This window comes from Tamandua tetradactyla, chromosome 9 (genome assembly GCF_023851605.1).
Source record: "Tamandua tetradactyla isolate mTamTet1 chromosome 9, mTamTet1.pri, whole genome shotgun sequence".
NCBI classification, from domain to species: domain Eukaryota; kingdom Metazoa; phylum Chordata; class Mammalia; order Pilosa; family Myrmecophagidae; genus Tamandua; species Tamandua tetradactyla.
In genome coordinates, this window is record NC_135335.1 from 53,557,474 (window position 1) to 53,576,369 (window position 18,896).

At 40.0% G+C, this 18,896-nt stretch overlaps 1 protein-coding gene across 3 annotated transcripts in view; it reads left to right on the plus strand.

Moving 5' to 3' along the window:
• Positions 1-15,294, plus strand: part of ICE1 (interactor of little elongation complex ELL subunit 1) — a 66,832-nt gene extending 51,538 nt beyond the window's left edge. Inside the window, exons 17-19 of one of the 3 annotated variants that reach the window (XM_077116811.1) lie at positions 637-743; positions 10,238-10,336; positions 14,127-15,294. In XM_077116811.1, coding sequence (XP_076972926.1) covers positions 637-743; positions 10,238-10,336; positions 14,127-14,308 — 388 coding nt within the window. In that variant the 3' untranslated portion in view covers positions 14,309-15,294. Of the gene's footprint in view, positions 1-636; positions 744-10,237; positions 10,337-11,189; positions 14,087-14,126 lie in introns of those variants that run through there. The other 2 variants (XM_077116812.1, XM_077116813.1) reach the window with 2 other exon arrangements.
• Positions 15,295-18,896: the final 3,602 nt, after the last annotated feature.

Sequence of the window (18,896 nt, forward strand, 5' to 3'; positions counted from 1 at the left end):
TCAGTTTTCTTTTGTCTTAACTTTTATAGTGATATTGTGAACTACATGTAAGAAGTGAATAAAACTTTTAAAGGAGAGAAAGCAAAGAGGAATTGGCACTGTGTTCAGGGAGTAGAAAATTTATTTTGTCCATCTATAGCTTGGTTTGATTTTTCAAATTCCAATTTTCCTCTGTTTTAGTTCTTTACAAAGCACAGGTTTATTTGTCCTTTCAGCTGAACTATAGTCTCCCTGAACCTAGATTTAGTGTCTAGAAAGTGCAAGGGAAATTGCAGGGTCCACTGCTTCCTAGTTCTGTGACTCTGGGGACATTGCTCTGCTCCGTTCTGCTAAGCCCTGTAAAAGGAGTCAAAACAGACAACAAAGATACGAGCATGGGTTCTGTAGTCTCAAAGCCCTGGTGGGAGTTGACATCTTAGTAGCTGGAGAAGAGGAAAGGCTGAGTCTGTTCTCATTTTAACTTGAAAACTGGGTCTTCAGAAGTTGCTCTTCACCAGTTGTTTATTTTCTGTGGACCACTTTAATGATACATTCTTTTTAATTGAGAGATGAACTGTGTACTTTCACACAAGCACATACACATTAAGTATATAAATACATATATATATATTTTTTTCTTCTGCTTTTAATTCACAGTAAGGAACTGTGGCCTGTAATGGATAAGTGGATAAAATATAGAAAAGGGCGTGCGGACATTGCGTGCACTCCTGATATTATCATAGCATCAACACTGAGGCTCATTGGTGAGTTGTCTGTTTTATTGGATGCTTTTCTTGTTATTAGTGATGTCTGGGTGGGGAAATCAGTGTATAATAGTTTATGTTGATTTTGATACCTCACCATAATGACTGGTTTTACGATAATGAGAGCAGATACTTTTGCAACTTAATTCATCCTCGTTTCTTATGATGGATCTTTATACTTTATAAACCAGTGGTTCTGCCATTTTTCCAAGGGCTTATTTATAATTGAACTTTTGCTTCTCAGATGCTATTATTAATATATACGTGCACACACTTTACTTACACACCAGGATGTTACAGACTACTGTCATCTCATTTGACCTCTCAGAGTGCCTCCTCCATCCTTGAGCCCTTATTACTTTTGTATTTGTCCAGTAAAGATCACTTCATGTACTTCTATAATTGGGAACTAGTTTGTTGTTGTTCTGTTTTCCCCTAAGTTGAATATATAGAAATTAAAACCATTGTTTAAAAATATTTTAAGTGAGACTCAGACTCTTCCTAATCATAAATGTAAAGAGTGCACCAGTTGCCATCTGGTCAAACCCCCCTATCATCCATACATCTTTATTTTGTATTTTCTTATATTTTCCTCTCTACCTCATTTCTGACAAGCTGCGAGCCAGTCTTTACTGAATTATCAGTGATGAGATTTCATTATTAGAATGCTCTCCTCATTTTGATTTGACATCTCTATCTGCAGCTTTTGTTGATTGTACCTGGGACACACCAAGTTTAATTTAATTTCTGCATTATAATCCTTTAGATATTTAAATGTAGTTGTCATGTTTTTAAGAATTTTTAACACCATTTGGAATAAGGTTAGTGTTTGATAATATTTAAGTTACATAAATGATTCTTATAAGTAGATCACAGTAAGAAATAAACCTAATGAATTTTGTTACTAGTCAGCAAATCTCCATTCCTGCTTTGTTCATATTTTACCTGTCAGTGTAGGGGCCTGGTGCCAAGTAAATAGATGCAGTGGTTCAAGACACAGACTTAGTGTTGAGATAGACACCTAATTTCATGGGAAGTAATAAAAAATGCAGTAGAGTTATCACCCAAGGTAGTGTGAGAACCAAATGATTGGTGAAGACTTGTCAACAGCATATGAACCTGGAAAAGGAGGAGCCACAGGCCTTTGTATCAAAAATAAACCAAGGACACAGACTTGGAAACTAGGTCATAACCGTTGAGCTGATGAAGACAATTCCTCAGTTCAAGATAACCTCAAGAATAATTTTAGTCCTAAATAGGAAGCCATAAGGAGCACAAAAGGGCCTGGAATGGTATTTTCAAAGTTAGGGTACATCTTTTGCCCAAAATTCTAATTTCAGTAGCAGCTTCTCTTAGGATAAAAAAAAATGTCTTTTTGTTTGGACCGCATTCTAAATTTCAAAATATTTTTGGGAATTTAAAAAATCAGGAGCAATATTTTAAGTCTATAATTACTTATGTTGACATGGATCATGTCATCTATGGAATTGTCAAGAATGAGATTTTTTGAAGTCATATTTTAAAATAAGATATCTTTATTGTAATAGAGAGCAAATGAAAGTGAAAGGTCATGGTTCTAGTGGGTTAGCTCCTCCACAGTGGAGATAGAGACTCTGTATTTGTAATGAAAGTTTTGCTTATCTAGAGTTCTCTCTTTCAGTTTGGGTTTTCATAGAATCTATTGCTACTAAATTTGTTTGTTCAGATTCTTAAAGTACAGATTCTCAGGCTTCAGCCTCAGAAAATCTGATTCTGCCAGTTTAGGGTTGTGGCTACAAAGGCCCACAAGTGATGCAGATGATAGATTGGGCTTGGAAGCAGAATCTGAGGCCATAAGTGATGCGGCAGACACTTATTTTGGTTTAGCTGTCATACCACTCTCAAAACCACATAAGATTCTGTAAGTACTTTCAAGTATATACCTTAAAAAGTAACCCATATTGAATTAAGAATGTGTTAACAGTTTTTCTGAAAACAATAATATGTTGTTGTAGGAAGAAAGCCTGCCTTGTAATTTTTTTTCAGGCTAGGTTTTTTTTTTTTTTTTAATCTCTAAAATTCCAGCTGTTGAGGGACAACAAAATAATTTATAACATTTAATAATATGTATTGAGTAATATAACTCAGAGTGCTGTATATAATATGATCATATGTTTTAAGAATAAGCATTCTATGTAATATAGTGATATTTATGTAAAATATATGAATGTAATCCAAAGGATGAAGGTGTAGTGTTGAAAATACAAGCAGAGGATAATGTTCCTGTGGTTGGGCGAGGAGAGTCCAGTGGGTACATAAGCTTATGCGGGGAAAGGGTCAGCTCTGGTCTGGTTGACCTTGTGTGGTGCTGTAGCACACACCTTCCCACACCAGACTCAGAGCAGAGCAGTGGAGAGCAGCAGTGCATGTGGAAAGACTGAGGGGCCAGGGGAGAAAGTAAGCTCTCACCCTGTTGCCAAGACCAGCAGACTTTGGTACATTAGGGTTGGCATATGTGCATTCTCCTGCATACACCCGTGTGGACTTGGAGTTTGAATGGCTTCCAAGAAGAAATTGTCCGTGAACCTTCTCGTAGATTCTGAGGCTGGCATTGACTCAATAACTTAGTAAATAGTGAAGTTGAGAGGCTATGATTTAATAATATTAACTGAAGTCATCCCTTGTAATCATTCATAAAATAAAGGATTTGTCTTTATTCTTATTTCAAATTTATAAAATCCTAATTAACGGGATTTTATTCCGTGAAAAGTATTACTTTTTTGAAGAAGCCATATCTTGTGCCAGACCTTTCCTGGCAATTGTCTCAACCCTTTCCTTAGCACACCTAAAATCTGTTGTGAAAACCCTGTATGGCTTTTCCTTGGTCTTCAATTCTGCCCAGCAGACTGGACCACCTTTCCCTCAGGCTGCCAGCGTTTCTCCTGATTCTGCTTTAATAGTGCCAAGCAGTTTGCTATCTTTCACATTGAGATTAGCTCCACATTTCTCACTTAATTCTCAGACAGTGCCATCATCCTGGACTCACTTCCCTATTGTGGGGGCCTTTTCTTTGCATCTATTCAGCACATTTGTTCATCTGTGTCAGTTCTTACAGTATTTGAGTCTTTTTCCCCAACTATCTTCTTCAGCCTCAAGATTTCCTCTTATTTTGCCCCTGATAGCTCTGTTAGTTTAAAAAGCTAATAAAAACCTATTTCATTAACAACCCAATTTCAGGTGTTGTTCATTGAAAGACTTGAAGCAGTTCTAGCACAGCCTTACATTATCTGCGGACAATTGCCCCTCCCAGGGCTGAATCACCCCGTAACTACATCGGGCCCTCTTCCCTTCTCTGCTTTTAGTTTCATGTTTAATTACCTGGTAGATTGTCTCAGTGGGCAGATCTGTGGCATGTAGTTAGAAGTTTGAGCTAATCACAAAATATTTAAGAGTGACGTTACCCTGAAATTTCTGATCTCTGGTGTAAATTACTTTCATTCTCATTGAAAGGCTGCTAGGAATTATCGAGGTGTTCAGTGATCAATAAGAATTGACTGAACTCCTGTATTGTGTCACAGCATTCAGGATACATGTGACTCGCGCTAGGTCTAGTTCCTACAGAAGACACAAAATAATAAAAGTTCTTTAAGTGCTCTCTGCCTTAGTTTCCTCATATTAAAAAAAAGAGAGAGGAGGCCCATGTACTGGATTCATATATAAACCTGTGGGATGTTCATAGTATTGGGAGATAATATGAACAGAAGCCCTGAGCGTACAGTATAATAGTATGTAAAAGCACAGGAAATGAACTTGACCTAATAGCATACTTAAGATAGGTCCTGAAATCTTCTCTTAGGAGAAGGGGCAACAGATGCAAGAGCCTGCTTTGGAGGCTCACAGAAAAACCATTGGAATAGGAGAATGATCCAGATGAGTGAAAAGTAGATGAATATACCACCCTATTTTCCCAAACTTGTGGTTGTATCAGGCATCCTGTTGATCTTATCAGTGATTCTCAAACCTTTTGGTCTCAGGAACTCTTAAAAATTACCAAAGACTCCTAGAACCCTTTTGTTATTCTACTTTATATCTATCAATGTTTACTGTATTAGACATTAAAATTGAAAAAAATTTAAAGCATTTAGTTATGACTTCGTTTTTAAATAACAATAAATTCATTTCCTATTAATGTAAATATTTTAAATGAAAAATAACTATTTTCAAAATAAATCAAAGTGAGGAGAATTGCATTGCCTTATTTGTTGTAGTCTCTTTCATGTCTGGCTTATTAATATGAAGACAGCTGGTTTCTCATGTCTGCTCCTCACTCGTTCTGCTATGATATGTTGTTCTGGTTGAAGATAATCCAGCTTCACACAGATATATAATTGGTAAAGGAGGATTATTTTAATAGTCTTATCAACTAATTGTGGATATTCTTCTTGAAAGTACAATAAAACTCAATGAGTGACAGTTTCTTACAGATTATTGTCATATGAAATCTGAAACCTTAGTGAACTCTTCATACTCTGTTGTACTAAAGTCACATTGCTTTAGCTTGCACTTTTTCCCCACAGTAAGGAAATAATGTTTTCACTATTTTCTGTAATGCCAGCCAAGATATGCACAAGCAAGGGAAATAGAAAGCATTTGCTAAAATATTTGTACAAATACGTATAAAAAATTCACAAAAGACAAGTTCCCCGTTGAAGCAGAGCACATGGCAGGTAACACCAGAACAGATCAAACTGCTGGCTGAGATTATAAGCCATGTACTGATCCAGAGGAGGAAAGTTGCATGTAGTGGAGATTTTCAGTTTGAACATTAAACGATTACAAAATTTTAAAAAATGTAGCGTTTTTTAAAATTATGCAAATCATGTAAACAAGAGGTACATTTTAAATCGATCTGCATACAAAAATCCATGTTATGCAAGGACACCCAGCACGGGGATTTTTCTCTCACAGTCTGTCTGTGATGTGCAGCCCTCAGTTGTAGGAACAGCAGTGGCAGGCAGGTGTGCACAATTTAAGATTCATTCACCTTGATTCAACCTGCCCTTTTACACTCAAGATTACCAAACCAGTTTTTTTTAATAGAAGAACTCTATTGGGAAAGACTACTGTTGTAGAAAGCTAACCAGTGTTTTTCTTCCAGCTAATAGTACCTTTGCAGAGAAGGGAAGGGATAATATCAAAGTGATGGTACATGATATGTTATTTTTATATCACACAAATTTATTAAGTTATCATTCATTATGAATTATATGAGCAGATAAAGGAAGAAAACTCATGCACTTTCTATGCCTGTGGTAAAGAAGGAAAGATTTAAATTTGGATAAAATTTTGCTCTTCTGTGGCATATAGATAATGGGATTTTTCCCATTTAAATCACAAATATGTGTGGATGTTTAGATCTGTAACATGCACATTCAGTATCACCAGTTATTTAGATTAGTTGCAAGTTTTTTGAAACACAGAAGGGAAATTTATGGTTCAAACATAAGTTTAATGACAAATCATTTAACCATGTACTGAAACAAAAAAGTGGATATTCTAAACAATTACATAATTATTTCAGGTGTTCTTCATTAAGTAATGCATGAAATTAATCACGATTGCCTCTGATAGCTTCTGATCTTCTTGTATAAAATAGTAATTACACATAACTTACATTTACTCAGGGACATTTAAGTAAATTTCATGGCTCCTAGAATGAAGTAACAGAATCAAGCAGCCATCAGCATTGTGTTATCACTGTATGAACACAATGAACTAGTTCTTGGCAGTAGCACTGAACTATATACCCTGTCAGGCAGAGATATATTAAAAGCTGCTCAGCAATGAGACATAATTCCTGGATATATATATTTGTAAGTATAAATAAAGTTACAGACTCCTTTGTTAAAAAAAATGTTAAGGAAAATTATAGGATATTAACAAATACTTTGTCAGTCTCTAAAGGACAAAGCAGGAAAAGGAAAAGAGCTGGCTTAACAACTGACTCAAATTGTACAGTCTCAGTCTTGTATGTATATATAAAACTGTGAAATAAAAGTAAGGATGTATATATCTGTGATTTTGAACATTTATTTTCTGCTTGGCACTTCTGTACTCTTAACATTTTGTTTCTGAGTCAAGTTGGCTTTAGATTAAAGCCAACCTCCTACATACATAGAAAGCTATATATATATATCTATATATAAATACTTATGTATATTTAGGTACTTTTTTGCTATAAAAAATGAAGAAAAATAAATTAAAAAGCCAGCCCCTACCTTTTCTCCACTGTATTGATATGCTCTTTTCATCTTGCTGTCCTTCAGACTTCAAAGTGCTACACTGAGTTATTGAGAGAATGAGAGTTCAGTAACACTTAGATGGCTTCATGAGGCTCATGTTGGAAAGTGTGGCTTCACAGAGAAAAATACTTCCATATAAATACACAGAGAATGTTGCTGGACATCTTGAGCAGATCTACAGAGATGAAGAAGAAAGCAAAAGTGTTGGATAGTACTCTTTAAAGAGTCACACATCTACCACCCATCTTTTGGTGGATCTGTAGGCTACCTGCAACAGCACAGAATTCTCCAAAAGTTGTTCTTCCCTCTCCATCCTTATCTGCATTTATCAGGTTTTTTTTTTTTTGTTTTTTTTTTAGGAAAGGAAGGAAAGACAGAGAAGGAAGGAAGGGAGGAAGAAAGGGAAACATTTTTAAACATTTTCTTGTTTTATTATATTTTGTTTGTTTGTTTGTTTTTTACATGGGCTGGGGCCGGGAATCGAACCGGGGTCCTCCGGCACGGCAGGCAAGCACTCTTGCCCGCTGAGCCACCGCGGCCCGCCCATTTATCAGGTTTTTTTGTACAATCTGCTGCAACTGTGAATGTTTCAGATTGTTCCCCACCAGCATCTTCAGTACCTGGAAGAGTTCCCCATTGGAAATATAGCCATCTTTATCCATGCCATAGACAGGAAAAGCAGTCTTCAACTTCTCTTCCTTATCTCCTTTGACACAGAACTGAGAGACTCCCTCAATGAATTCTTTAAACTCTACTTCTCCACTCCCATCTGTGTCGAATATATCTATTACTTGCTGTATTAAGGGATTCTGTTATAACTCAGGCAGTAACGTGAACTCTTCCATGCTCAAAGAACCAGAATTGTCCAAATCTAGCTTCTTAAATCTCCTTCCTATCCTTTCATCGGCATCAATTCTTCATCCCAATCCCAAGACATCCAACTCTCCTTGGAGGCAGTACTTCTAGTTTCTTGAATATTCTTATTCTTCCAGATACCAGTGTAAGCACATTTCCAAAGGGTAACTTGGCTAATTTCCCACTTAGCTCCATGGGTCAGCGGTTTGCTAAGTTGGAGAAGAGTGTCGGTCCTCAGCCTGCCTCCCACAGGAACAGGCATGGTGGCCCAGCTGTGCTCATCTTTGGTGGCTAGGATGCCCATGGGGAAGGGGTGGGGGTGGGGAGATGGTGCTCTGTACGCAGGGTGGGGTGGGCAGCAGGTTGGAGAGAAAAGAAATTGAGGCGGAGATTCAGAGATAAAGGGTATGGGGAGAGACCGCGAAGGACAAGGGAGAACTAGGTGGCTTGTGCCAGAGTGGTGACCTACTCACTGCAGAAGCTTGCCTTGACCCACGTAGCTTGCACTTTGAATGGATCTTTTACCGATTCCTGATTTTGTAACATTGTGCTTTAGTCACTTGGAAAATACTGACTCACATAGATCTTAAAATATTGACAGTATTTTAAAAAAAAATCATCACCAGTCTTATCAGAAAGCTGTCAAGCTCAGCTAGCTGTTTAACATTCTCCAAAGTCCTAATTTTGCTTCAGATCTCAAATTTTCTGTTTGACGACTGGTAATGTTATTCTCATGCCATGGCCACTTTGTTCACTTACGTGGAAACATCCACCTTGGTCTGAAGGTTGAGTTTGTCATTTGTCCTTGCCAGCCAGCCGGGTTTCATTGACAAAAGTGGCCGGTACCACTCCCAAAGCAACCATTGCACTAATGCTTTTTCTTATATGGCTGGGTGTTCAGGTGGGCTGCAGGCTTCCTTATATACACTTCCTGTTTTATCACACAGAGTGTTAAAGAGTCATGGACTAGGAGAAGAGATTCAATTAAAATCTTTGTAACTGGCTTTTTGGCCTGTGAGCTCTTGATAATTGCTTTTTAGTTTCCTAGGCTGACTGCTTAAAGCAAATATCATGAAATGGTTTGGCTTGAGCAATGAGAATTTATTAGCTTACAATTTTGAGGCTGAGAAAATGTCCATATTCAAGGCATTATCAAGGTGATGCTTTCTTTTCAAAGACTGACTGCTGGTGTTCTTGTTGCCTTTGCCATATGGCAAAGCATATAGTGGCATCTGCTGGTCTCTCCCTTCCAGTTTCCTTGCTTTCAGCTTCTTGCTTCCATGTCTCACCCTCTCTCTCCATTTATAAAAGACTCCAGTAAGATGATTAAAACACATTCTGATTGAGGTGGGTCACACTCTAACTGAAGTAACCTTATAAAAGGCCCTTTGTACAATAGGGTCACACCTACAGGAATGATTAGATTTAAGGGTATGATTTTCTGGGGTACGTACAGCTCCAAACCACCACAACACTGAAGGATAAGTCCTAGGTGGCATGATGCCACTGCTGTGACCTATGCTAGGATCCAGCAGTTTGATTTATCTGTCATGGCTTTTGCTCCACTTGACCACATCTCAGCACTGAGAAGGTAGGTGCTGTCTTAGCATAATTATGAAAATTGTTTTCACTGTGCAGACTCTAAGGGGTATGTGGATGCTACCTTGAGAACTCCCTGTCTACATCATAATAACAGTTGCCAAAGTATTGTGCTAATAGTATGTGTTTTGCAGAGATCAAAATTTTATTTTGGCCTTTTAACCTAATAGAAGTTAATCATTTGACAGTTAGCTTCCTGAAACTGTTCTTCTAAATTCCACTTACTATATTATAATCAATTGACAAAACAGTACACTGATACAGATGTATTCTCTCATGTGATTAAAAGAAGATGTACGTGGTCAGGCATTTTCATCATACCCTATAAGAAAATGAAACTTTATTAAGTCCTGGTGCTTTCCTATTTAACCTCTTTTCCTTTAAGAATAGGTATCCATTTTAACTTTAAGTTGGGGTAAATTTAATTTACATAATGTTTTTTTTTTTTTTAAAGGAAAGACAGAGAGAAGGAAGGAAGGATAGAAGGAAGGAAGGAAGGAAGAAAGGGAAACATCTTTTAAACATTTTCTTGTTTTTATTGTATTCTGTTTCTCCGTTTTTGTTACATGGGCTGGGGCCGGGAATCGAACCGAGGTCCTCCGGCATAGCAGGCAAGCACTTTGCCCGCTGAGCCACCGCGGCCCGCCCTACATAATGTTTTATAAAAGAAAATATGAATTTTAAATTCTTAAGTAAAGTTGATCAGCATTTAACTAAAAATTGTTTTACATCTTAGGTTTTTTGTTTTTCTTCCACTAGGTCGTTTAGGACAGTTGGGTTTGAAGGAAGGCTTTCCATCTGCTGTGAAAAATATCAGCTCGGTTATTGGTATGTTTATACAGCATGCTCAGGATGAAGGTAAAACTCCCCTATTTATAAAATCATTTTTAAGTTAATGCATTTCTCTTATTTAACTATGTTTTTGAGTCTTTGCTATGTGCTATACCCTATGTTTCTCTCATCTTTTAGAGTAGGAGGAAGAGAGTACATGTAATCTTAAATGCATCAGTTTTGCCTATGTTTTCAACATAAGCTTTTGGATGTGTGTGTCTCATGTTGTGGTTGGGTTGTATTTGTTTACCTAGTAATGATCATCCTGTTGGGCAGGCTGTCTCAAAGAATAAGAGTGCTCTACTCTCTGTCTCAAAGAATAAGAGTGCTCTACCCAATACTGCTTTAGGGTCTCTGTCTACCTGGTCTTCCTTTTCCTATGTGGTCTCAGGCTAGTGACTTGACCTTGGTCCTTCCTGGTAAAGTTGAATGGTGGTGACTCAGTGAGACGACACCTCTAGAGCATATGGTGCATGTAGGAGCCCAGGTGTTACTGAATATGTACCGTGGAGAGGTGACTGAAACCTGAAGGCTGGATGGACAGGTCTTCACCGTGGGGTTTCCTTTACTGTAGTCAGATTACATAGCATGTAGTTTCATATTACATGCTAATGTGTATATAACATAAATATATACTACATGCTTTTGTGTGAAAGCTTGTCTCAGAGAATCTCTTAGATGTGCTAAATCGAGTTTCTGCTTTGAATATTGTGGTATCAAGAGTAATGTAGGTAAGCTAGTTACCATCAGAAACACATGTAATATTGTAAATACTGTGTCATACCCAAGAAAGTGGAACATGGTGGGTTCTTTGTATTCAGCTTTAAGTGATACATTCAGCTTAATGTGAATATTTTGAAGTTGCTTTCTCTGATTTTAGGATAGCCTCTTTGACTTCAGGAAATCTGCTGAGGTAATGCCCATTTCTTCCTTATAAAAATATACTTTTTCACAGTCTAGATTTTATATTGTCTTTAAAAGATAGCAAAAGTAGTGGCTAATGGATTGTCTTGCCAGTAGATGCAGGCTTATGCTCCTAGATTGTGATGCCCTAAGAGCAGCCAAGGCCCCTTACCCGAGAGAAGGAGGAGTACCTAGCTCTGGGGCCTGCTCTGTGTTAGGTGCTGTGCTTGACACTTCCCTGCACCCTCTTCAGTGGTGAGGAAACTAAGACCCATTGGCAGCCAAGGTGTGTCTGACTCCACCCCCAGGTCTTTTTTTTTTTTTCCCATATTTTTATTAACAAATCTTCACATACATTCCATAAATGGTTACAATCAGTGGCTCACAGAATCATCACATAGTTGTGTATTCATCACCACGATCATTTTTTACATCATTTGCACCACTTCAGAAAAAGAAATGAAAAGATAAAAGAAAAACTCAAATGTACCATACCCCTTATGCCTCCCTCTCATTGACCACTAGTATTTCCATCTGCCCAATTTATTTTACCCCTATCACCCCTATTACTTATTTTTTTATCCATGTTTTTTACTCATCTGTCTATACTCTGGATAAAAGGAGCATCAGATACAAGGTTTGCACAATCACAGTCACATTGTAAAAGCTATATCATCATACAGTCACCTTCAAGAATCAAGGCTACTGGAGCACAGCTCAGCAGTTTTACATACTTGCACTCCAGCCACTTCAATACACCATAAACTAAAAAAGGAGATATGTGTAATGCATAAGAATAACCTCCAGAATAACCTCTTGACTCTGTTTGAAATCTCTCAGCCACTGAAACTTGATTTTGTCTCATTTATCTCTTCCCCTTTTTCATCCAGAAGGCTTTCTCAATCCCTTGATCCCGGGTCCCGGCTCACCCCAGGAGTTTTGTCCCATGTTGCCAGGGAGATTTACACCCCTGGGAACCATGTCCCATGTAGAGGGAATGGCAGTGAGTTCATCTGCCAAGTTGGCTTAGAGAGAGAGGCCTCTTCTAAGCAACAAAAGAGGTTCTGTGGGAGTGATGCTTAGGCATAATTTTAAGTAGGCTTAGCCTGTCTGTTTCCAGAATAAGTTTCATAGGGGAGAACCCCAAGATCGGGGGGTTGGCCTATTGATTTGGTTGTCCCCATTGCTTGTGAAAATATCAGAAATTCTCCAAATGGGGAAGTTGAATATTTCCTCCTTTCTCCCCAGTTTTCCAAGGGGACTTTGCAAATGCTTCTTTATTCACTGCCCACATTACTCTGGGATATATCAGGGCATCACACTAATCTGGACAAACCCAGCAGAATCTCACACCCTATTTAAAACTCCATGAATTTATGGTGTTCAACTAAACTGACCATACAAGTTAAGTTAGGTAATGCACTACCCAAAATAAAAATTTTGCACCAAATAAATATTTCTTCCTTTAAACATTTCAACACAGAAGTTGAAGTTTTAAAATATGATGAAATCATCCTTTACCCAGTCTTACGATATATTTTAGTACTGTCCAGATCAGCTTCATTTATATCTCTACTCGATGTTTGATCATTTTTTCAACTTTTTAAACAGTTCCCAAATGGGATTCTGTGTCTTTTATAGCTTCAGACCTCTTAACTCTGAGTCTCAGATGTCACAAAAATACGTGAAGTTTCTGGGAATGACCAGGTTATATATCAACAGCTCAGTATCTCAAAATTTAGAAATAACAGTTCATCTTCTGCGTATGTGTGACTGCTTTAAGAGCTTACAATCTAGGACCATTTACTTAGGCCCCAGCCTGATAACCCATGCTCTTAACTTCAGTTCATCCAGCTTTTTATGTTAACATTAACCCATATGATATTTGTCTTTTTATTCCTGATATTTCATTCATCATACAGTCCTTAAGGTTCATACACCTAGTTGCATGCCTCGTAACTTCATTCCTTCTTGGGGCCCCTCAGTAGTCCGTTGTATGTATACACCCACAGTTCCCCCTTCCTGTCCTAAGGTACCCTTAGGCCACCTCCATCCATTGTGAATATTGAGCACTGCCGCCATAAACACCAGTGTGCGAATGTCCACTTGTGTTCTCACACTCAGTTCCTTCAGGTATATACTGAGCAGTGGAGTTTCAGGATCCTGTGGCAGCCCCACCCCTAGTCTTGTTTGGAACTACCACCCTGCTCTCCAAAGGGGCTACACCTCTCAGTTTCCCTACCGACAGTGAATAGGTACATCTCTTTTTCTGCATTTTCTCTAGCACCCGTATCTCTCTGTTCATTTTTAAACAGTCTTGTTCACATGTCACACAGTCCAACCTAAGTGTATCCCCAGCTCTTTAAGTGATGCTAAGTGTGCACTCAGGACAGATATAGTGTGCATGGGCAGTGAGAAATTGTGGCTAAATGATTCCTAAATCAGCTGATGCTGAAACAAAATATAATAAATCTCATACATGAAAGTATAACACACGGACAGGTTTTCATGTTCTTAGTCCACTTATTGATACTTCTGGTAAGGATATTTAATAGAGTCATACATTTATTGAATGTTTTATGTCCACGTTGTGTTGTAACTTCAGTATGGATATGCAACCCTTTGGAAAGTGGTGTTGCTGAGAAGCTGGAAGCCTTAGAGGCCCTCTACCCCAGCTTATGCACGGGGTCCTCAGAACCAAGCTGGTGCAGAGACACTCAGGAGAGCCATTTGTCTTGGCTTTCTTTTTCATTTGTAGATGAATTATGTATTTGTTTGTTTGTTTTTCTTTTGTATTTAATTTTCACTGCTTGCAGAAAATATTGTTTGAATAGCATTTTTGTAGATTATAAAATTAAAATTTTGAGTGATAAGTGTTTTCTTGTGTAATAACTGCTTTGAAAATTATTTTCAGATATACCATGGGGTATACAATTAGCAGCCGTATATGCTCTTTGTGACTTGAGCCCCAGCAATCCAACAGAAATATCCAAGATTCTGGAGGCTTGGCGGAAAGAGACTTCTAACAGTGTTCCGTCTGCGATCGCCAGCTACCTGGAAGAAGCCAGTTCCCTCTGTGCAGAAGAACTCTGCTAAGCCCTTGGTGTGTCGCTGTGCCTAGAGAAGTGCCTTCACGTATTTCATAGTGTAAAAACTAAGGTTTAAATATGAAAAAAACATAAAATAGATAAAGCAACCAGAGGGTTTCCTCACAGTTTGGTAAGGAGACAAGGAGAAACAGATTTCATAGCTGTTTTCCCCTGAAGTGCATACATTTCACAAAAGGCTATTATGTTCACGTGACATATGAATTGTATGACTGAGTCATGGTCAGACAACAAAAACTTGAACTTAGCCCTTTTTTTGCTGCAGAAAGTGTCCTTTAGTGGCTTTTAAAAAATTGAACTTAACAATATAAAAATATGGTTTGACTCCTGAACTATTTTTAGACTGCACTCAAATGACTGGCTAGGCAAAAGTAAACCAGCTGAAAAGAACTAGAAGAGTCTTCCGCTGTCTTAGCTGGAATTGGGCTACAGAATATTGTCTCAAGGTTTAGCGAGTAAATTGGTCAGAATACAACACAGAGAACCTTTAGTAGAAACTCACTCTAATGTGTTTTCTTCCTATTTCCAAAGTTCTTAAGAATATTTAACTATATATTGGGAAAAGGACACCTGAGGAGTAGAAATTGAATTGGAGGTTTTGGTATCAATTCCATGTATATAACAGATCCAGAGACGACAGGCAGGCAGGTCCCTGTGTGTACCGTGCACGTGGGGGCTGTGCTATAATGTACTTCACATTTGAGGATGTTCCACTTTCGGAATTTTAGTATTTGTATATAGAAAATGGGTTTATTAACTCACCGTGGTCCTGATTTGTCTTATATTCATTCTTTCTTAAATCTCTTGTATGTGTTTTTTATAATAAAAAAATAAAAGTAAACCCTGCACATTACTGTTTTCCTTGGTAAAGAATGACCCTTGGTGTGACTTGTCTGCTCCGAGGTAAGGGGGTTAGAGGTCAGTGACCATGCTCAGGTAGAGGTACGTGCTGATGAGTTCAAGCCTGTTGCAGAGGTGGCATCTCACCCGGTTTGCTTTTTTCCAGGTGCTCATTAGTGATGTCAGATAACACGAAGGATGATGGGTCCTCATGATTGGATTTTTTGTTTATAATTAGTCTTTTAAAAGTTATACTTGACAACTACTTTATCACTTATATTTCTTTCTAGTTAATTATAGCGAACATAACTGAGATTTATAAACAACTCTGTCTTGCCCTTTCAGAAGCTTGTTTTGGTATATTCATTCATTCTACAAATATTTAATACCCCAAACTGTGCCAGTACCTCCCTGGGAACTAGTGAGCAAGGCTGCCAAGAGGCAAGTTCTTGAAGAGGTGTGGAACCAATAATCACCCCAATAATTAGCCATCATCAATTTTGGTACATGCAGTGTAAAAAACATGGAGGTTTACAGTGGAAAAAAGCAGGGAGGCTCTTTTTTTTACATGTGTTTGGTCGAGGAAGGTCTCCCGGAGGAGGTTACATTTAAGTGAGGCTGGGAAGGGAGCTGTGGCCCCTAGAGGGGGATGTTTCCTCACCAGATGCTGGAGTCCCTCTTACAGAGGCCTGCGGCCCATGGGGAGAGCCCCACAGCCACTCCTGGCTCAGCTAGGCCTGAGCAGAGTCACGGGGACAGCTGGCGGCTGGCCCTGAGGGTACGTCCTGGGGAAGGTGGGTGCAGAGCTTCGAGGGAAATACCCAGAGTGGGTTGCAATGCTCTGGAGAGTGGGGTGTGATTGGGCTGCAGTGGGGACCGCACTCGGCGTATACTCATACTGAGCACTTGAGAGGCTCCTACAGGAATGTGAGCAGGTGTCACAAGTTCATTTGGCCTGGCTGTGGCAGTAGGTGGGGAGGGCCAAGATCTGATGCAGAGAGCCCTTTCAAAAGGGGGCAAAGCTAGAAATTATGGTGGTGACAGTGCTGATGAGGGGTAGGTGAGTTTGAAATAAATCTTGAGAGTGGAATATTTCACAAAGTGATGAGGGCAAGGCAGTAGACAAAGAAGGTCCCCAGGTTCCTGAGTTGGGGACATGTGCACCGGTTGATGCAGGAATCAACAGTCCCCAGCCTTCTGTTTAGGATGCTGGAGTCCTGGGTTGCTTGGTGAGACATCAGGGGGAGGTGACATGGAGCCTTGACATGGAAAAGCTGAGTCCAGAAGAGATGTAAGTAGAGGTGGGGAAATTGCTACTTGAACCAGATAGTGTGTATGTGTGTGTGTGTCGTGGGCAGGGATGAGGTGGAAAGTAGGACTTCTGTGACTTCCTGGAGCCCGCAAGGCAGAGTAGTAACCACTTGTGCGTGGGGAAGCTGCCAGGTCAGGAGGTCAGTGGTGTGATGGTAGTGACCTTGGTGAGCCTTTTCCTCCTAATGATAAGCTGGGAGTGGGTGGGAAAGGGGGCAGGGAGGGAGAGAGGAGAGCAGCTCTGCTGACAACTTTTGAAAAACCTGCCTAGTGAATGCTTTTGTCATGGCTAAAAAGTTCTTAAACTTTGTTTTTGTTTTTAATTAGGGGAGCGGCAGTACCACCTGGTGTTTATTTTCTGCTTTTGGTCAGCACCAGGGCCAGCCATTGGTTGCCAGCCTCCCGCCCTTTGCAGTACCTGCGTTTGCTTGTCCATGTCCTCTGTCTTGTGGACTGTTGCGTGGCCTGAGGTTGACCTTGGTGGCTGTCAGTCAGAGAATGGGAGTTTTAAGCTATTGTTAAATTTAATTTTGAGTCCCAAGCAGAACATCTTCATTTGAAGAAAAAAAAAAAAAAAGAAAAACACTTGAACGTGGAGTCTGCTGTGGCTTTAGGCTAGGCTCTGAGAATACACCAGGTTCTGGTAAGCCTGAACTGCCATCAGCTTTTTCAGCCTTTCAGTGCATAGCTTAAACAGGAAAGACCTGGAAAAAAGCGGGGATCCTGCAATTGCAGCAGTTTTCTTAGCCGTGGGCACCTTTGCCATAATGATGGTGGTAGCTGTTGTCTGGGCAAACTCGTAAAGCATGGAAAGTGACCGTAACACCCAAGTCTGAACTTTCATAATGATTCGTTCATAGAATCCTGGCTTTTCATTCCAAATGCAAAATCAGCTTGTAGAGGCTTACATCAGGTCATAATTTCTCAGAAAGAGAGCACTTTGGTACAGTTCTTAATTTGCTTTTTAAAATAGGATCTGATACTGTAACTAGGCCAGTTTGATAGGGTGGAAGCAGTTCTGCCCTGGGAAGTGAAAAGGCTGCGGCGCGGCCATCAGAGGGCGCTGCTGAGCTGTCGTGAGCAGACCAGACATCGCGCCGGGAAAGGACCCTGTCCTCCAAGCAGCTGTCCTCTCTTATTTTGGGTATTGAGTGAAGTTGAACTCCCGTAGGCTCAGCCTTTCCAGAAATAAGTGGGAAACATGTGGGAAGGGTAACTTGGAAAATCAGTGTTCTTTGAGAACCTGTTTTCCTTATAAGAAGGAGCATATACTTTGCCTGTTTGGTCAGGTTCTTTTCCTGGAGACTGTTTAATGATCCTAAAGTGAAATGCTTTGACAGATACGGGTACTCAATGGAGACGGCGGGTGGGGAGGTTCTGTCAGTGCGCCTGCCTGACTGTGCACTGACTGCTGGACCCAAAGCAGTGACTTGAGTCATGCCCCCCAGGCCGAGCACATTTGGGGCTCCCAGGCCACACTTGTCGCCAAACCATATTATAAATCATGTGCTGTGAGCAGAGCCTATGCATGTGACTATATAGGCCTGCCTCAACACTGAAGAGGCAGGGAGGGCTGCTGTGAAAAATTAGGGAAAAGGGTCTCAGAAGTAAGATAGAGTCATTTGCCTAAATAGTTTCCTCTCTCCCTTCCTTCCACCTGCCTGGTGCTTTCTCAGAGAGGTTCAGCGTGCATGACTGTGGACCAAGCCACTGTACCCAGGAAGCCCTCCGACCTTTAGGCCGGTACGAGTGGGGCTGCCCCTGCCCCTTTCCCAGGTTCACTGTAGCTCAGGGAGGACATGGCAGCAGCCGGCCTTCCCAAGACCAGTGTGCTCATAGTGCAGCTGTTGCTTTTTGGAAATGCAGATTTCTGGGGCGCCAGCCCAGGCCCACTGAATCCCAAACTCCATCATGCAGCTGGAGGACTGTGCCCTGTGAGGCTACCCAGCCCCGCCTTGGGCTTCTGCTGCCCTGGTCTGCACCATCCCTGCAGCTCTGTCATCCCAGACTCAGAGGCTCTGGCCCCTGGGTGGCTTCCCCGCTCCCCCGTCAGGTCCACTTTGTTCTCGAGTGGGAAGCCTGCTCCCACTGCCTTGAACTGAACCTGATCATCACTTTTTGTTTTTTTTTCCCACGGTCTTTAAGAATATTATTTTTGTCTTAATTGCTATTCTGAGGCAACCTCACCCTAAATCCTGACAGTAAACAGCTGACAAAACTCAAAAGAAGGGGAGAATGAGAGGGTGAAAATGGAAGCCCACAGCTACCGCATTGTGTTTTCATATGTTAATTTGTATTTTATTATGTATTTATCTTAAATGTGGGCTATACAGTTTTACTTTTTTTTTAGAGCAGCTTTATTCACACCATATAGTCCATCCAATGTGTATAACCAGTGGCATTCAGTATAATCAGAGTTGTACTTT